At 39.2% G+C, this 20,591-nt stretch overlaps 1 protein-coding gene across 1 annotated transcript in view; it reads left to right on the top strand.

Annotated features, from left to right (window-relative positions):
- Positions 1–20,591, top strand: part of DCC (DCC netrin 1 receptor) — a 1,113,394-nt gene that overhangs the window by 1,030,698 nt on the left and 62,105 nt on the right. The window contains exons 23-24 of the mRNA XM_007935560.2: positions 10,280–10,442; positions 19,971–20,197. Of these exons, the coding sequence (XP_007933751.2) occupies positions 10,280–10,442; positions 19,971–20,197 (390 nt within the window). The remainder of the gene's footprint in view (positions 1–10,279; positions 10,443–19,970; positions 20,198–20,591) is intronic.

Genomic DNA, 20,591 nt, shown 5'->3' with positions numbered 1-20,591 from the left:
TGTATTTAAAAATCGTTCTTGTTCACTTATCTTTGCTATTTTATAGTACTCTATTTTATGAATATAATATGATATATTTATTTAAGGAGCTCTGGTAGCATAGTGCCTAAGGCACTTGACTGCTAACCAGACAGCTGGCGGTTCAAACCCACCAGCCACTCCTCCGAAGGAAGGTTGGGCAATCCTACTTTCTTAGTGATACTGCCTCAGAAACCCAAGGAGGGGTCGCTATGAGTCGGGGCCGACTCGACGGCAAACAACAACAACAACAACAACATATTTATTTAAGTATTATAGAAGGTTTTCATGAGGAGTTTGATTGCTAAACACATAAATATCCATTTAGTTGGTGTTCTTGAAAAAATTAAGATGGGAGGCCAAAATAGCTAGCCACAAGTGGCTTGCTAAGCAGGAAGTCAGAATATGGGAGTGTGTCACATGATTATTACCTATCATAAGGCTATCAAGATCTAATGCATCCATTTGTCCAATGAGAGTAAGTATACCAGTGGAGTGAAGCAGATGCTCAAGTCAAAGTTCGAGGTCCTCTCTCCCCTGGTCAGTGCAGCCTCGGGAACATATTTTCACTTGTTCACTCTTCCAGTAGCCAGACGTACCATCCCCTGCCTTTTATGGGGGAAGACAGGCACAATTTGTAACATTTAAGCCTCCTAAATAAAGTCCAATGAAGCCTCCCTAAGGCTATGCATCCAGAGTGCTCTCTGCATGTTGCTACAGTCCTCATCACTTCCTCATGTCTGTTACCCAGGTTGTCTTCCCTCATTTATGTAACATTACTCCCCTCTCTAGGTATTAAGTTTGAGGTCTCTAGTATAGCTAGAGGGAGCTCTGGTGGAGTAGTACCTGAGGCATTTGACTGCTAACCAGAAGGCTGGTGGTTCAAACCCACCAGCCACTCCCCAGAAGGAAGGCTGGGGAATCTACTTCTATATTGATACTGCCTTGGAAACCCAAGGAGGGGTCACTATGAGTCAGATAGGACTCGATGGCAGTGTGTTACAATAGCTAGTTAGTGCCTTACTCTGATAGTTCCTAGGTTTTAGTGTAGACAGCAGATAGTTTGGGGATCCCCCAAGAAGAGAGGAGAAATATCTTGGGACTGAGAAGAGACCAAGGCCATTTTCCATAGGAATGAGTTTAGATGATGGTAGTTCCCTGCTCCAGTCATTGCATATGTAATCAACTCATTCTCCCACATCTAATTTTATCTTAAATCTCCCCAGTATCATAAGCACACTTTTTGTGTTCAACCAGTCAGTTAAAAAATGCTGTTAAGCCTTTGCTGTGTTCAGGGCACTTGCTATGAACTCTGGCCACAGAGTGAAAGATAGACCACCGAGGAATAAAGAAAGTGAACAAATTAACTCTATGGACAAAGCAGAGAAATGCACTCCAAAGAGATGAAAGAGAGTGAGAAAAATTCTGGGGATGGGACAAGGGCATGAGGAATGTAGCTGTCAATACTGTGCAGGGAAACTAAAGTCGTATTTTCCAATGTGAGATGGAGCAGATCTAGGACATTCTGGGTGGTGCAGATGAGTAAACATTTGGCTGCTAACCAAAAGGTTCAAGGTTTGAGTCCACCCAAAGTCACCTCGGAGCAAAGACTGGGTGATCTACTTTTGAAAACCAGCCATTGAAAACCATGCAGAGCACATTACACTCTGATACACGTGGAGTTGCCGAGAGTCAGAATAGATTGGACAGCTCCTGGTTTGATGTCTTTCGTTTTTAGAGGGGTTCTAATTTTGGAAAGAGCCCAGCTGGTGCAGTGGTTAAGCACACAGCTGTGAACCAAAATGTCATAAGTTTGAACCCACCAGCTGCTCCATGGAAGAAAGATATGGAAAATGATCTGCTTCTATAATCATTACAGCCTTGGGAAGCCTATGGGGAAGTTCTGTTTTGTTCTATACAGTTGCTATGAGTCAGAATCAATTGGATGGCAGGGGTTTTTGTTTTGATTTGGCTAGGTTTGGAGTCCATGTGAGGAACTAATATTATCCCCTTAAAAATTACCAGCAGGGCTGATTTGGAGATACTAGGTCAATATGGAGTTTCAAATTAGAATTCCTCTCTAGCTAAGGGCAGGACTATGTATACTGGCACAGACAGACAGAGATGAAGTGCCAGGAAATTAAGGAGAGAATTGGAATGGATAATTGAGAAACATCAATTATCCCTCTGCACTTTTCATTCACTACTGAGCAATGGTTATGTGTGTTAAAGGTGAAGCTAGTGTAAGCCACAGACTCAGAATGATTTACTCTCTTAAACTATGTGTCCAATAGGATGGCAATCTTAGATAGGGCCCTAGATTCAGCAACTAAAGATACAAGATGCTCTGTAAAATTTGCATTATTTCTAACTACCTATGCCTATGAGATAAAAGGAATGCATTGCATGGGATCCCCACCTCAGTGTACATATGCATCTCGATGTACATATGCAGAGGCAATTGGGAATACTTCTAACTTAATTGGCTTCTTGTATTTTTAGTTGCTAAATCTGGCAATATTAGTTTTGGATCAAGTTTAAAAGTTTGATGTTGACTCTTTGAACTGCCTTTGCTAAACAAAACTGGAATTTTCTGGTTGAAAAGATACTAGCCCCATTTGATATTAACAGAGAAGTCAACAAGCACTTTTCTTTTCATAACAGTCAGACCTCAGGTTAAGAGAATGACAGTAATTGAGCACAATATATGTCACCATATCTTTTTTATTTTTTTCCTATTTAAGAATCCTAGGGAGAAATGCAATTGTAATTAAACTTGACCAGATGTACATTACCTCAGAGAGGAAAATTATGAAGATAAAATACACTAGCAGCACCCAGTGGCTGTGAACCAGTTTAAACAGGTTATTGGCATTGCTCTTCCCCCTTTTGTGCATTACTTCTTGATGTTTTAGGGATTTCCCCTGTTCAATGAATGGGATGAGCAAGGCACCTGAAATATTACTAAAATCTCTGTTGGAATAACAAATTATTATAGGTTACTTGGCTGAATAAGGTGAATTGATAATCTCATAGAGACACGGATGGTGGAGAACAAACTTAATCGGTTCCCTGTTCTATTTTGCTAGCAGACGAAAGGTGATAAATATGTGATAAGACTTTAGCCTAGGCTACTACAAGCAAATTGGAAAAAGAATCTGAAAATCCTGGCCTCCTAATTAGAATTCTAATATTTCTTATGCTATAAGAATGGGGGATATTTTCTAATTAGATGTGCAAGTGAGGTCACTGACCATGACAAAACTCCAGCCCCATTCCACCCCTGCAACATAGGTTGTGGCAATAAGAATATTTTGACATCAGCTTTGGAACGTGGGACATGACAGAAGTTTCATACATTTCGACTTAGAGTGACAGAATTATAGAGATTTCCTATCTCAACTTCTTGCTGGATTTATCCTTCAAAGCATTGTAGATAATCATGTAATAAAATAATGGCTTATTGTCAGTATACGCAAACCAAGTGCAAATAAATTTCAACCTCTCTAATCATTTATTTTCTCTTACAGCATGCCACTCTTTGCAAAATGTACCCTTGGAATTCAAATAAAGAAAAACAAAGCTGTAGTTCATGTTTACTCTGGTAGTTGGAAGCCCTTAATGAAATTGTGGAAACTGAAAAAGCATCTAAATTATTTTCTTATGGCAGGTAGAATCAAAGCTAATATGTGGTGATGTGGTAGTATTTTTCTTTTATACTGCATTCAGTTTTTGATTATATTCTACATTCTGAAGTCAGGAAAATCTTCAACTTCAGAAAATGTGATTTTGTAGTTTATATTTGTATGAACAATGACTATGAAAATTACTTCAATTTAATCTTGCTTTTCTCATTGGGGAGCACAAAATACCACTTTCCTTTTGTTGGTAGCTATGCCCATAATAGGCAAAATTAGTTTAGCAAGTTTGGTTAAAACATCTATAAGCCCTTTAAAAATATTATTTTATTGACCTCAGCCTTTGAAAAATAAATTCAATTTGAAAGGATAGGATACTTTTGTATAGTCTTACAAGTAGAAATATTAACACCACTAATTCAATTTTGTGAATATTCATAATTGTATTACAATCTCTGTGAAACATGACTTGCAGTCTGCCTTTAAAGGAAAAGGCCATGGTTTGCTGACCAGTTTTGAAAGTTCTGTTTCATTTTTCTCAGAGTCCAATTGTTGTTGTTGTTATTGTTATGTGCCATGGAGTCAGACCCGACTCATAGCGACCCCTCCTTGGGTTTTCGAGACAGTATCACTACGGAAGTAGATTGCCCCATCTTCCTTCTGAGGAGTGGTTGGCAGATTTGAACTGCCAGCTTTCTGGTTAGCAGTCAGGTGCCTTAGGTACTATGCTACCAGAATCTAAGTAAAGTCTACATAAAAATCTTCCCACATTTGCATGAAATCATTATTCAAAGCTTGGTAGCTTAGTTATCTAGTGCCTTCGTAACAATAATACCACAAAAATAGCTTTGCAAAAATGTATAAATAAAGAAAGTGGATGGCTTTAAAGAGCAGTATTTTATTGTCTCACAGTTTTGGAGATTCAAGTCCAAATTCAGGGCATCAACAGGGCCATGCTATGTCCACTAGAGAAGATCTTTCCTTGTCTCTTCTAGCTCCTGGCCGCCCTGGGTGTTTCTTGACATTCCTTGGTTTGTAGATAGGTCCTTACATGGCATCTGTCTTCCCTCAACTCGGAAAGGATTAAGTTTAAGACCCATGTCACTCTGGTGTGAATTCATCAACATAGCAAAAGAAATCTCTCTGTTTCCAAACAAGATCACATTCACCGGTACAGGGGTTAAGACTTCAACATCTATTTTGGGGAAAAGTAAACTTCAATTCATAATTGTAACTGCTGAAACACACTCAGTGCCACTCAGCAGGCATCCTAATTCCAAACAGAAGGGCCAGGAATATAATTTTACAGCCATTTCCCAGATGGAAAGATAACTGGAGTGGTCTGGAGTACCAGATTCTAGTGCAGTGCCTGAGGGACTATGCTCACTTCCCCAACCACACATTAAACCCAGAGCATTTAAGCATTCTAGATTAATTCCAAATCCCAAATTCTAGAACTGACTTGCCATGGATTAGTACTATGTGACCTAATCAAGTCACTTAACCTCTTTGGATCTCAGACTTACATCTGAACATAGAAATTGTTAAACCAGATTAGGATTTCTCAGTCTTAGCATCATTCGCATTTCTTTGTTGTGGGATGCTGTCTTTGAGCATTGTAGGCTCAAATAAATTATTATCCTCCTTAGCCTCTAGATGACCATAATATCTCCCTTCCTCCAAGTTGTGACAACAAAAATGTCTCCAAACCAAAAAAATGAACTCATTGTCATCAAGTCGATTCTGACTCACAATGACCCTAAAAGACATAGTAGAACTGCCCCACAGCATTTCCAAAGCTGTAAATCTTCATGGAAACAGATTGGCACATCTTTCTCCCATGAGCAGCTGCTGGCTTCCAAACCTCAGCCTTTTGGTTAGCAGCCAAAAGTTTTAACCACTGCACCATCAGGGCTCCTCAAGAGAATTCTAAACAATGCTAAATATTCCCGTGCTGGGTAGGGAGGGCGTGGCTCTTCCCCATTGAGAAACACTGAGCTAGTATACCCTTTCCCAGTGATTGATTATTCCAGGATACATGGATCCCATGAAATGCTCTGAAAGAAAAGTGTTCCACTGTCAAATAAATATTGGGAAACAGCTTTGCTTATTCATTTCTCTTTTGCCAGGTCCTCTCTTCCCTTCGTACCTGAACATTTAGCGTGTTGTTAATCCTGAGAAAGCTTCTCTGCTCACTCTATACTCTTGATACTGGTGATCTACCTGAAGGACTTCAAGTTCCATTTATATGACAATTTTCAATTTTATATCTCCAGCACATTCTAGAGGAGCTCTGGTGGTGTAGTGGTTAGTACATTTGGCTGCTAACCAAAAGGTCAGTGGTCCAAACCCACCAGCCGCTCCACAGAAGAAAGATGAGGCAGTCTGCTTCCATAAAGATTTACAACATTGGAAACCCAATGGGGGTTAGCTATGAATCAAAATTGACTTGATGACAGTCTAGCTATATCTTCAACATTTATCACAGGATCTTAACCCTGACATACACAAAGGTGAATTGTGTACTCCTCTCACCTAGCTTGCCCTTTCATCCTCTCCCTCATATCAGACATTAGATCTGTTTCCTAAACTTGAACCTAAAAAAAAAAAAAAAAAAAAAACTGCAGTCGAGTTGGATCCAACTCATAGTGATCTCTCCTTGGGTTTCCGAGGTGGTATCACTACAGAAGTAGACTGCTCAACTTTCCTTCTAAGGAGTGGCTGGTGGGTTTGAAACTCCAGCCTTCTGGTTAGCAGGCACATGCCTTAGGCACTATGCCACCAGAGCTCCTACGCTTGACCCTAACCCTTCCTTTATTCCTCTTCCCAATTTCCAAACCACATTTTGTTTATTTACTCTCAGGTTGCCTTATGTAACTGTCCACTTTGCTTCATTGCAATTGCAACCATTTCAGAACAAGCTATTATTATCTCTCATCTGGAGAATGTAAATCTTCTTCTCACTGGCCTCTGGTTCTACCACCAACCTCTGTCCACCTAGCAAATGGAGAGACCTTAAAACAGGTCAAGTATGCCACATCTCTATTGAAAGCCTTCAAATGGTTATGGTTGCACTTAGGGTAAAATCCTAAATCGTGAATGTGATGTACCAAGGTCGCTGGACCCAGGTCCTGCTTCTCTTTCTAACTTCATTTTGTGTCATACTCCATTTTGCTCTCAAGATTCCAGACACACACATGCTTTCAGTCCTACCAGTACGTCAGCCCCTACCATTTCCTGTTCCCTTTCAAAAGAACAAGATTTAGCTCCTAGAAACCCTCCATGATTTAGTTTAAATGTCCTTTCCATAGTAAGGTCTTTCTTGACTTCTCTCTCCCAATGACCTTACGTTGCATTTCTCATGAACCCTTCTACCCTTCTTTTTAGCATAAATTATAATTGTAATTTCATATTTATTTACTTCATGATTGTTTTTAATATTTTTCTTTTCCACTAAGTTGTAAGCTTTATGAGGTCAAAGCACATGCCTCTGTTGACCACAACATTGTATCCTCAGCACCTTACTAAATCTTCAATACATATTTACGGAGTAATTGAATACATTCTCTAGCATCTCTCCCAGTCCTTCCTTACAATTCACAGGTCACATTAACATGTTCAAAGCTCTGAGATTTGAGCAAAGAAATATGTTTTTCAACTTAATTGACCAAGGAGCTTTTCCTGTCCATAACCCTGATTAATATCTCATTTTAGAGAACATTGGGTTAGATTTTCTGTGAGTTCTCTTCCAGCTGATTGACTATAGCACCTTATATCAGAGGGAAAAGCTTTGAAATGTTCAATGCCATATGATTTCTGTGCAAATTCAAAGACTTGTGAAATTGCATGGCATATGTTGAGCTCAAAGTATTCTAATAATATGGAAAGTGTTGTCAAGGAAGACACCAGTTATGGTAGAGAAGTTTAGTCCCTATTCAACTTCACTTTTCAGTGAGTCTGTTCTTTCCTCAGAAGTGAACTTGTCATTTTTATGTTTGCATTGTTTACTTGCCTGTTGATATTGTGCAGCTCTTAGGGCACAGTGTTTACAGTAATGGGCCAAAGCCCAAAACATAGAATCCAGGACCCCTGACTTCAATACCTGGCCTTGTTGTTCTTGTGATAATTAAGCACTCAGGGCTCTTGCCTATCAGTAAGCTTACCACAGAGTTTATGAGGATGATGTCATAAGGAATATAGAATATTTTTGAAAGACTGTCAAGTATTATAAAAATTAAATATATTATTATTTCACTGAACCAATATTCAATCTTTACTAAGTCTTTAGATCCATCACATTGCTAAAAAATATAATTATGCTCATAACAAATTTAGCACAAAAAGGATGAAAGCTTTTACAATGATTAAAAGTCATGAAGCAGATGAAATGTCCATTTGATTTTAAAAACTCAGACTCCATTCTCACTGATTTTAATGGAACAAACCTAATTCTTGATTCCTCAGACACATAACAACACCATTAAGGTAGTGTTAAGAAACTGATGCAGTATGATGATGTATTTTTTTCTTTAAATTGAAAAAAATCACATAAAGATGAAATCTGTTGAGCCACATCATGATGTTTATCAAGCGCAAACTCTCTGCCGCGGCCAGTGGTCAGTGTGTTGCATGTATCATCTTATGCAATAATCACAGTGCCCTGGAGATGGGTACAGTTATTCTGGTTTTATAGATGAGTCACATCTAGCTTTACTAATGGTCAGGCGGCAAATCGAAGAAGGAGACTTCCAAGGCATGTCATTGAATTATACCATACAGCTTCCCTAATGAAGCCCCCAAGCTGAGAAATGCCTTCTTGCCTCTTCTGAAGCCAGGCTGCCTTTCAGAATTTCTGGTTGTCCTAATATAAATTTCTGAACTGTGGACATTCTCCTAATTTGCAGCAGTCTTTTGGTGTATTGAGATCTAAAGATACCATAGCACTTGCATTTCTTACTGCCTGTTCACTGTCAGATGTTCTGATTTTTCACCCTTTGCACTGGGATTCTAAAATTAATGAAAGACCTTGCTACCAAGTTTGAAACTGATGGGAACTTTTATGAGGAAGTTATAAAGGCCTGAAATCAAAGATTTATAATGGCAGTCTTCATGAACCCTCACTCTCCCGAGGCAAATGACATCAGTGTCATCTCACTAATGTGCAGCAGAATCCAGTCATTATTTTCTGATTTGAAACACAATGTCCTCCTGGGTGGAAAGAAAGAAATAAGAGTAGAAATTTGAATAATTTGCTCTTATTAGGCTTTTTAGAATGTTCATAAGGTGCACTGCTTTGTATGACTATGTATGACTCAAACCAAGTTTGTCAGAAATGATGAACTATTAAATTTAAGTCACACTAATAAAAGTCCTTGAGATTCCCAACTATCTCTATTGTAAGCTCTCACATAAGAGACTAATTTATTTCAATAAATTAATTTATTAAGCACAGAAAGGGCATATGAAGATGCTATTATAAAATGACTTTTTAAATAGTAAGTAAAACTATGGTACAGAAAGTTCAGACCTTTCATAACTTGCCCCATTCCTGTCTAGTAAATGTGAAAATTATTTCAAGGAAATCTTTCTTTCATTTATAGTCAGAATGTTTTAACAGTAAGTGCTATTTAAAAACTTTTGATGAGTTCCTCCCCCAGAGATTCAAGTTATATCAGAAATGCTTATTATTTTCCCAATAGTGAATGAACAATAATGTGGTCAAGGTTTTAAAAAGCAGTGATTCTTGGGCATTATTTCTATTAGGAGCAAGTACTAGGTTATTACATTCATTTGTGAAAAGAATTTAATGTATCTTGGCATAATGGATATTATTAAATGGATATTATTAAACATTATGGTATGGAAGTCTGCACCAAAAATATCCCAAACACTATGGTAGATGAGTTATTTGGGGAACATTTTGTTTAATATTTTAATAGTATAATAATATTATAAATACTTTTGTCACACACCAAATTGGTCCATAAAATTTATCCATTTAAAATGTATTCAAATACCTTTAAGTATATTGACAAAGTTGTGGAACTACCACCACTATCTAATTCCAGAACATTTTCATCATTTCAAAAGGAAACATCAAACTCATTAGCAGTTGCTGCCCATTCCCTCCTTCCCCCAATCCCTGCCAACCAGAAATCTACTTTCTGTCCCTATAGATTTGCCTCTGTTCAACATTCCATACTAATGGGATCATAAAATATGTGGTCTTTTTTGTTTGGCTTCTTTCATATAGTTTGATGTTCCCAAAGTTCATCCATGTTGTAGCATGGTTTAGTATTCATTTTTAGAGCTGAATAATATTCCATTGTATGGATGTACATTTGTCTGTCCATCAAACAGCTGACAGACATTTGTTTCCACTTTGGGGCTAAAATGATTAATGCTGCCATGAATCTTAGTGTACAAGTTTTTGAGTGGACATTGCTTTTCATTTCTTTGGCATAGGTACTTTAGTTCTTCTTCCCTATCCTTTGCCAATACTTCTTTTCCAGCCTCAGGAAGTCCCAGCACAATAGGATGCTTTCCATCCCTAACAGAGCTTGGTAAACATTGGACTGCCATATCTCTCTAAACTTGATCTCTGTTTGCCTGTCTTTTCCCAGAGCCACCCATTGGGCAGATGCACCCACCACATGGCAGTGTCACTCCTCAGAAGAACAGCAACCTGCTTGTGATCATCGTAGTCACTGTTGGCATCATCACTGTGCTGGTGGTGGCAATTGTGGTTGTTATTTGCTCCCGACGCTCTTCAGCCCAGCAGAGAAAGTAGGTAACAGCTGGCTCCCAAGACAAGAGAAGGCTCTGTTTGACCAACCTAATACTTTTTTGAGTTATATTTTTAAAGGTTCTCCTCTGTGCTCTCATAATTCACCACATGTCCTTTATCTCCTGACCCTGGCAATCATTGCCCTTTGTCTGTTCAGAGCCCATAACCTAAGTGAGAGAAGGCTAGACTTGCAGATTTAATAATCGAATCTACCTGGAGACTCACTCTGCATTTCTGTTTGCTTTTACTTCTCAGGGCCAGTGTCTTCCTTCCAAAACTAAAAAACCAAACTCACTTCCATCGAGTCAATTCTGACTCATAGAGACCTCCTTTGGGTTTCCAAGGTGGTAAATCTTTATGGAAGATTGTCCAATCTTTCTTCCATGGAGCCGCTGGTGGGTTTGAATGACCGGCCTTCTGGTTAGTGGTCAAATGCCTTAAGCACTAGCCACCAGAGCTCCTTAAGTGAGGACAAGTGTTCCTTAAATAACACTTAGAGAATAGATTCCACCACAGGCCCACTTACAGCCCTGCTTGTAGTCATGTTGGGGACGATAATATTTATTTATCTCTTTGGCCTATAAGCAGTTAATCAATGCTTACTGATTGGATGACTTAATATAGAGTACCAAACTCACCGCAGTTCCAAAACTATGGAGTGTTTAGTTTGGAGGAAGTAGTTTCGAAAGAAAATTCTACCTTGCGATTAATTCTCAGAAATTAAAAGCTCTAGGTTCTGGCATATGCAGAGGATGATGTATCAAAAAACCAAAATCTGGAATAGAAAGTTGACTTTTATTCATAACTAGAGTATTAGCCTTGTGTCAGCCAGTTCAAGCACTGAGCAATGATCGACTGATCATTTTCTGCCTCTGCCTCTCTAGCCCTTTACAAATTCATCTAGATATGTCTCTGTCAGCTGCACACACTCACTCTCTGAAGGGATTGGCTGTAATAGGTTTTTTTCTGCTTTGATTTCTTTGCCTCAGGCACAGTGCTGGCTCTGTAAGCCTGAGCTGTGGGCCCATAGGTGGCTGGTTTGACAACTCTATACTACACACATTGCTAGACAAATTTCTCCGGCAAATAGTTCTGCCTTCTTCCCTTGGTAATACTTCAGCCTTTCTCTCTTCTCTCGTTTTAAAATTCCTGTAGCTCTATTTGTTGATCTCTAGTGTTTCTTTAGCACTCTGAAGTGGATGTTTAGAAACAGGGTTTGGGGAAGATGGGCGTACATACTGGAGAAGGTGCCACAGGGGTGTGGAAGCCATCTCCATTTAATTTATTGCTATTGCAGGGTGACATTTATACCGGCTGCCTTTATGAGACTGACCTATTTTGAAGTTGGTGATAGCTGATGCTCTGGTCTATTGTGCTCAAATGAGAAGTCTGAAAGAGTGAGTTCAATAAGACCAGCCATCTGAGTGGTCCTAATCACCCACATAGCTTCTAGGCTACTGGGTAATTAGGAAGGCTCTGGGGAAAAGAAACTGTAATGTGCTAAGGTGCTGAACCTTTCCTTGGCCCAGCATTTCCAGGAAAGGGGTTCTGTGAGCATGGAATGGTGGTGCATCAAGGCACCAGATTTTTCCTGAAGTGCATCTGAGAAGGATTCACATGAAAAGAGAGTAGGAGAGCATGAAAAGCAAACTTTGCCTATTTCATAATTGTTTTAAAAATAGCATTGCATTTGCTAACCTAAATATAATTAATTAAACCATCTGCAGTGAATTTATTTAATTTTCATTACCAGGAGAGGAATGTTTGTGTTATATTGACCCAATGAAATGGACTCCTGGACATATTTTGTTTCTCCACAGAGAAATGCCAGTCTTCTCAATGTGCAAAGTGGGATTTGACCTAAATCTGCTAAACTCCCAAATTGTCTTTAAGCCAACCTAACCACTTTGGTAAGAACTTGAAGATTTATTTGGAAGAGTAGAGGTGGAGCCCTGAGTATGGCTTGTTTTTAAAATTAAGGAATGAATGAGAAGATAAATGATTCCATGAAAGTCTGAAAACCCAAAAGAAAGTTAACTTGCAAGTCCTGAGCTAAGGACCTGTTCTGGTTACCTAGCACCACTCTGACAAGAATATACCACAAATGGGATGGCCTTAACAAACAGGAGTTTATTCTCTCATAGTTTGGAGGCTGTAAGTCCAAGTTCAAAGCGCCAGGCTCTAGGGGCTGGGTGAAAACCCCTCACCCAGCTGCTGGGGTCCAGCTCTGCATCCTGCTCCCAGCCCACTGAAGCTAGAGGCTTTTCTTCACTCAGACAGCTGCTGGCTGCTGAGGCTGAGAAACTCAAGGTCAACAAGTAAAAAGGCACAGTCCCGATGTTACCAAACCACACGGCAGGCCATTAATTCAAGTCCATTGTAAGTCCCAAGGTCGGCAGAGCACGGCAGGCTGCTGAACAACGACATGGCTACATGCAGGGTCCAACCGTGCCATAAGCTAGAGACCATTCCCAAAGCCATGGCTTATATAGGAAGCAGACCACATACCCAAAGGCAGGTACTCAGCTGCTTGTGGTAGATTCCACCATGGAGTTGATTGCCAGTCTCATCATGGCGAATACTACATCCAGCTGCCCAGCCACAACCAGGCCCAGCCAAGCTGACACAAAAACATAACCACCACAAGACCCTTTGGTTCTTCCCTACTGCACCCCCAAAATTTCTTAATATTTACTGGGCATATTTTCACACATTTATTTCATCTATGTTTCTTCAGTGGCCCTCATCTTAGTCTCTTTGTATATGTGAGCAGAGAGAAAAGATTTTTCTTTCCTTCTTTCAAGTTATGTCTGATGTTTTATTTAGTTTCTCTATTTCATTAAGGACCCCTCTCCTTCACTACCACCACCACTGAACCCTTTAAAATAAATTGAATAATGCAGGTGAAAGCAAAATCAATTCCAATCTGAAACAGAAATAATGTCCGTTACAGGGCTCTCAGGAAATGAGAGTTTAATGTAATTAATAAGGTGAAGTTGGAAACACATTCACAGGCTTCTTCAATAGTTCTTTGTCTGGGAGTGTGGGAGAAAGTGAATTTTTATTTGCTTTTCTGTTAAGAGACATCCAACATACAAATGCATTGAAAATATTTTTAAGTACTATCAGCAGTATCTTCAAGTTAGCATCTATAAATTTTATTCTATGACTTACCATGTTGTATATGTTTTATATGTACATATATGTATTTCATATATGCATATACCTCATTTATATATACATACATGTTTTACAAATACATATATGGTATATAATATGCATATTAGAAAAAAAGAAAGAAACCTATTGCTATTGAGTCAACTCTAACTCATAATGACCCTATAGGACAGAGTAAAACTTCCCTTTAGGTTTTCCATGGCTGTAATCTTTATGGAAGAAGACTGTCTCATCTTTCATTGGTGGAAAGGCTGATAGGTTCAAACATTTACCCTGAGTTTCTAATATAATTTACTTGCTTTATTCTCTCTCTCTCTCTCTCTCTCTCTCTCTCTCTCTTAAGTAGAACTTAGTAGAATGAGGAGGATCAATATGGAGAATTAGAAGGCTAGAAATCACAGATAAAGAGGGGCAGGTATTTATGCTTGAGGAAGATCCTTTCCTTGTTAACTCATAACCATCCCTCTAAACTTCATTCAGGCTTCCTTCCTTCCTGAAAGGAGTACTTGGATGATGCCAGCGATTAAGAAGCATGGCTGCTGTTGGTGATTTCAGACCAATCAGAGGCTGTTTAGAGGCTTGGTGGTCTACTTCCAAAAGTTCAGCCATTGAAAACCCAGTGGAGTATAGTTCTCTGATATACATGGGGATACTGTGAGCAGAACTCAACTATGGCAACTGGTATCTTTCCTGATGCTTTCCCCAAGTCTTTGGTTGGGTAGAATGCCCCTACCCTAAGCTCAATGATGTGCTCACCCCTATTTGACCACTAGAATGATTACAGAGCTATTCATTTCTCTATCTTATGTGAACAGCAGTGTATTATGAGCATAGTATGCCTAATGTAGTGTAAAACAGTCATTCAAACAGAATAAGAGGATACTATAAGATTTTAAGTCAAGAAAGGTGTATGTCAGGGTTGTATCTCTTCACCATACTTACTCAATCTGTATGCTGAGCAAATAATCAGAGAAGTTGGACAATATGAAGAAGAATGCAATATCAGGATTAGAGAAAGGCTCATTTTGTAACCTGTGATACACAGATGACAACCTCACTTGCTGAAATGAAGACTTGAAGCACTTACTGACGAATATGAAAGACTACAGCCTTCAGTATGGATTACACCTCAACATAAAGAAAACAATCATCCTTATAAGTAGCCCAATAAGCAATATCATGACAACAAAATATCTGTTGTAAATATTTGTAGTTGTTCAGGATTTCATTTTACTTGGATCCACAATCAATACCCATGGAAGCAGCAGTCAAAGATCAAACTACATGTTGCATTATCCCAATCTACTATAAAAGACATCTTTAAAATGTTAAAAAGTAAAGACATCACTTTGAGGATTAAGGTGCAGTTGACCAAAGCCATGGAATTTTCAATCACCCATATGTGTGTGAAAGCTGGATGATAATAAAGAAGACCAAAGATGTGGTGATGCCTTTTAATTATGGTGTTGGTGAAGAATGTTGAATACACTATGGACTGTCAAAGAATGAACACATCTGTCTTGGAGAAAGTACAGCCAGAGTGCTCCTTAGAAATGAGGACAGAAAGAGTACATCTCATGTATTTTGGACATGTTGTCTCTGGAGATGGACATCATGCTTGGATACTCAATAATTTGCAATATGACAAAGAAATAGATGAGATTAAAGTAATATTTGAGAATTTCAGTGGACACGGTCTTGAATAAATTGAACATTCCACCAGTGTTGTTTCTTACCCAGGCTCATCTCCAGAATATTGATTGAAAGGGAAAAGGGAAGAAACTCTCCTTAGAGTACAAGGTTATGTGCAAAGTAAGGAACAGATGGACCAATAAGGAATTGGAGAAGAACCTTGCAAAAAAAAAAAAAAAAAGTCCAAGTCAACCATTGAAAAATCTTTATTATTAGGTCCAAGTAATTGTTGCATGCATACTGTGTGATCTACATCATACAAGATCACAAATCTGATTACTGCTAACTCAAACTAAAGGTCTTTCTGTTACTCTCCGCTGACATTGAATATTATGAAAAATGTTTCTGTTGTAGGCAAAGTCCCCCATAATTGAGTCCCTGAATACTTTTTGAACGTTATTGCTTCTCTAGTCCCAGAGCATGTCTCTCACTCCACCAGTGCAGAAATCCCTACAAGTCAATGAATTGTTCATTAAGTTATCATGCTCCGGAGGTCTCACCCATCTTTGCATTTCTAGTACTAAGCAAATTTCTGGACACATACTCAATATTCCATAAATGTTTACTGAATGAATAAATAAGTATATAGAGGCAGTCCCCAGTTTATGAATGTCAGACATATGTGTTACCCATAGTTACAAACCAAACCTCCTAAAACGTATTATGTTAAAAATCCAAACTACATACCATGGTTCATAATAATAAACAGGTGCTACTTTGTGATGAACATCAAAACATTATCATTTTTACTGTATTATTATGTTAAAGATGTTTTAGTGAATCTAGAAGTGTTTCTTTAATTTTTTTTTATGCATAGAAAGGTACACTATATACTAAGACAACATTTGACTAACTGGTGTTAGATACGAACCATACCTAACTTCCAACTTATGTACAAATTTGACTTAAAGATAGATTTAGAAACAGATTTGTCTGTAATCTGGGGACTTCCTGTATATAAATGAATGTAAAACAATAGGTGTTGTTAGAGATGTCAAGAAAACAAGAGTTTGCTTGTGTATTACTAGTGAAATACCGTTAACCCACAGTGAGCAGCCAGAGAGCTCAATAAGACCATTGGTGATCAAATACCCAGGTGAGTGGTATAGAGAGAGGTAAGGGAAAGGATTCAAATACTCTAAGATTACATTGACCTAAAGTGGTCAGGAAGGCTTCCTGAAGGAGAGAATCTTAAAGGCAACCTTAAAGAAATTGTTGTTGTGTTGTTAGGTGCCGTCGAGTAGTCTCCGACTCATAGCGACCCTATGCACAGCAGAACAAAACACCTCTCGGTCCTGAGCCAGCTCCATGATTCTTGCTATACTTGAGCCCATCGCTGCTGCCAGCGTGTCAATCCATCTCGTTGAGGGCCTTCCCCTCTTTCGTTGACCCTCCACCTTCCCAAACATGACATCCTTCTCCAGGGAATGGTCCCTTCTGACAACATGACCAGTAAAGAAGTAGTCGTTAGTCACTGGTAAATAAATAGGGTTGTGAAGGCATTCTGGGTGAAAGTAATTAATAAGTGAATTAAGTCAAAATACCACTACCCAATCATATTGTGAAAACTTTGCCATGGTATGAGAAGGAGACAACAGAGAGCCTTGGTGAATTCCCTGCTTTGCCTTTACTGAAGATTAAATACATAGAGTGGGAAGAGATCTCCCTATCCTAAAGCAATTTTTATAGACCAACAGATTACTGGTACCTGTGGAAAAATAGGGGACGAGGGTGAGGAAGGAGTTAAGCGTGTGAAATATTGTATATGTAACAGAAAAACTAGCTTTAAAATCAAGTCAGACAAAACCAAATAATTCACTAAGACTGCTTTTAGGTTGTCAGCCTCATTGGAGAGCTGGTGAAAGCACAGTTTCAGATCGTTCACATGTGGCCTGGGGCCTGCCCATGTGCGTCTTTAACAAGTTCTCAGGTGGTGCTGATGTTGCTGGTCCAGAGTCCACCCCTTGAGAAACACTGAGCTAGGAGCATCTGCATAGGATTTTGGAGACTACAAAGATGCCACAGAGGAACCATGAGCCACAACGGGCAGCACTCATTCTGTCAGGGAACCAGCAGATGGGCAGAGGGTCAGGGTGACAGCTGTTCCTGTAGGTTTAAAAACAAATGTCAGACAATTTAGTTATGAGCACTTGTCAGTTTTATTACCAACCTTCTGTGAAGGGAGGAAAGTCCTCTCCAAGGCCAAAGATTTCTCTCTTGATAAAAGCCATTATAGGGAACAAAAATTGTTATAGGGCTGTTGACAAAATGTACACAAAAAGGAAAAAAGTCTCTTCAGAGATCTTTAGATTCATGAACGACAGTCAGATAAGTGTGTGAAAAGCTTCTCAAGAGATGCCTTAATCTGATTAAAATCCATTACAAAAATGTTCAGGGGTTTTATCAGGAATGCTACCTTCTTCCCAGATGGAGGTTGTGAATTACACCGCACCAAAAGTTCTGCCTCAGCCCAAGTTTAGAACTTTTTTTCTTTTTTAAATAGATGCTACCTGGGGATGCTTGCTATTGAGGTCACTACATCATTACTTTCCTATTGCCCTGGAGTCAAGTTGGCCTCTTGGTGACCCCATGTGTGTCAGGATAGAACTATGGTTCATTGGGTTGTCAATGGCTGGTTTTTTGGAAGTAGATCAGTAAGGCTTTCTTCTGACGTGCCTCTGGGTGAACCGGAACTTCCACCCCTTCAGTTAGCAGCCAAGTACTTAACCATTTCCTGCACCCACAGACTCTGAATGAATGAATGAGTCAATGAATAACCACACATGTGAAGCAAGAAAGAAAGCAGGATTTGTAGTTTATTTCTAGGTTCCAAAACTCTTTGACAGTTTTGTTCACCGTAGGCTATATGAATATTGCATTATCCTGAGATGTCTGACTATGTTGTCTTGGATTTGGGAACTAGTACTTCTTTTTATGCAGTCACATAGCCACTGAGGTTATTTAACATTTTTATTTGGTAGAAAGAAAGAGAACAGGGTGAAACCTCCAACTTTGAGAATGGCGTTAAATTATTCTAAGTAACTAGGGGTAAATTCAGAAATTGCTGTGTCAGTAACAGATCAGTTTCTTGTGAGCAGGTGAAGTGTAAGAAAATAATTCAGGGAATGGATGGGCACACAGGAAAATGATCTAGGAGTCATTTTCTTCCATTGTCTAGAAACTGTGCAGGGTTGTTGCCAGGAAATTGGCAAAATGCAGGTAGCTGTTAGGAAAATATTAAAGCATAATTTCTCTACTAAACTATGAGATAGATAGCAAGTCTGGGATTATTTTTCTCCTCTCCGCACCAGCTTGCTTCAAGAAAGACAAAAAAGAATGTTGGCGAAAATTCAACACATCACACCACCAAACATTTATTCATTGCCTAATATGTGCAAAGCTTCTTGTTCAGCAATTGGAAAACTAAAGTCATTTTCAGTGGCCTTGTAGAGTTTGCAAAGTGTTTTCAAGGAGCTAGCTCATTTGAACCATTTGTCAACCATGGAATGTCCTTAATAAACATTATCATAAACCATCCATTGCAAATGAGCATAGTGAGAGGGAGGTGCTTCCTTGGGTTGTGAAAGACTAGCTGTGAAAGGAGTGCTCTGGCAAATTTAACTGTTTGAATTCTGTTTTAGAAGAGACGTTATTATAAAAGAAATAGAAGCTTCAGATGGAAACTCAAAATGATGAAACAGTAGAACAAGGGGGCAAAAGTACTGAAAATCGTTAAATAATCAGTATTTCAGACTTTTTCGGCCACACAGTCTCTATCTCAACTACTCAACTCTCTTATTGCAGTGGGATGTTGTATGGGCTCAAATGGTGTACCAATAAAACTTTATTTACAAAAAGAAGCAATGTGCATATTTGGCGGCAGTCCACAGTTATGGATCTCTGCTGTAGATAACACTTAGAATGAGAATCATCCTACTTTAGTTAGCTTGTGGGTAACATTTTAGTCTCACTAGCCTCAAGAAGAAATTGCTAGTGAAAAAAAGAAATGTATGGTTGCTAAATCCTTACTGAGAGATATTTGAAGCACATTTGTAAATTCTCTTTTCAAAGATGGGTCTCATTTTGTTTAAATCCAGACATTACCAACTCCAAAGAAAAAGTGTTTTATTCTTCTAAGAGTGTCCTCATGTGGCTTTTGTTTTCAAATAGAAAGCTTCCCAATTGGACATTAAATCATACAGCTGAGGTATAGACTTTACTCTAAGCCACGATCATAGTTGTTGGCATCAATTCTGTCCTTTTTATCTCTATGTGCCCTTTCAAAGCAACTCCTTCATTTATCTCCTAAACAGATGTTGTCTTCGGGTACCTTATGCCTAGCTCCAAAGACTGGCATATGGCTCCATCTTACCCATTGTCACCTTGTGTGAATAGCAGCCAGGGAAACTGGAGAAAGGAGGCTCTGGCAGGCTGCCAGGGACCCTCAGGATTCAGCAGCGCATCTCCTACAATGTGGAGAAGCTCCAGGGGAGAAGGGAAAAGACAGCCAAGACTGTCTGCCAAGTCCTGGGCTTCCTAAGGTTCCTCCTGGGAGACCTTTTGTTTCCTTCAGGCTTCTAACTTGAATCAACTGAAAAAGGAAAGGAAGGGCCACTGAAAAGAGGCTTTCACACTTGCCTTTTAACTTTGCTCCATAGGAAACGGGCCACCCACAGTGTTGGCAAGAGGAAGGGCAGCCAGAAGGACCTCCGACCCCCTGATCTTTGGATCCATCATGAAGAAATGGAGATGAAAAACATCGAGAAGCCTTCGGGCACTGACCATACAGGCAGAGACTCCCCCATCCAAAGCTGCCAAGACCTCACACCAGTCAGCCACAGCCAATCAGAAACCCAACTGGGGAGCAAAAGCACCTCTCACTCAGGTAATGCTCTTCTTACTGGTGTCAGGGATCACATCCCATTCTCAATCCCAAGCAAGAGTCTTCTCTTCTGTTTTTTGTGGAGCTATCCTTCACACTAATTTTCAGGTCAATAAAGAAGATTTAAAGGAATCCTCATGGCACAATTGTTAACTGTAAGGTTGATGATTCAAACCCACTAGCCAGTACAGCAGGAGAAAGACCTGGAGACCTACTCCCATGAAGATTTCAGCCTAGGAAATCCTATGGAGCAGTTCTATTCTGTTCTATAGAATCACTATGACTTAGAATCAACTCAACAGGACACAATAGCCACAAGGATTATTTAGGAGATGAAGGGTATAAGCAGTTAAGACTGAAGGTTAGTAGTCCAAGTCCAGGTATTTCAAATCCTCAG

Source organism: Orycteropus afer, unplaced genomic scaffold (genome assembly GCF_000298275.1).
Source record: "Orycteropus afer afer isolate SDZICR_OR568_19922 unplaced genomic scaffold, OryAfe1.0 scaffold00029, whole genome shotgun sequence".
In the NCBI taxonomy this organism is placed as follows: Eukaryota; Metazoa; Chordata; class Mammalia; order Tubulidentata; family Orycteropodidae; genus Orycteropus; species Orycteropus afer.
The sequence above is the reverse complement of the archived record's forward strand: the minus strand, read 5'-3'. Positions and strand labels throughout refer to the sequence as shown.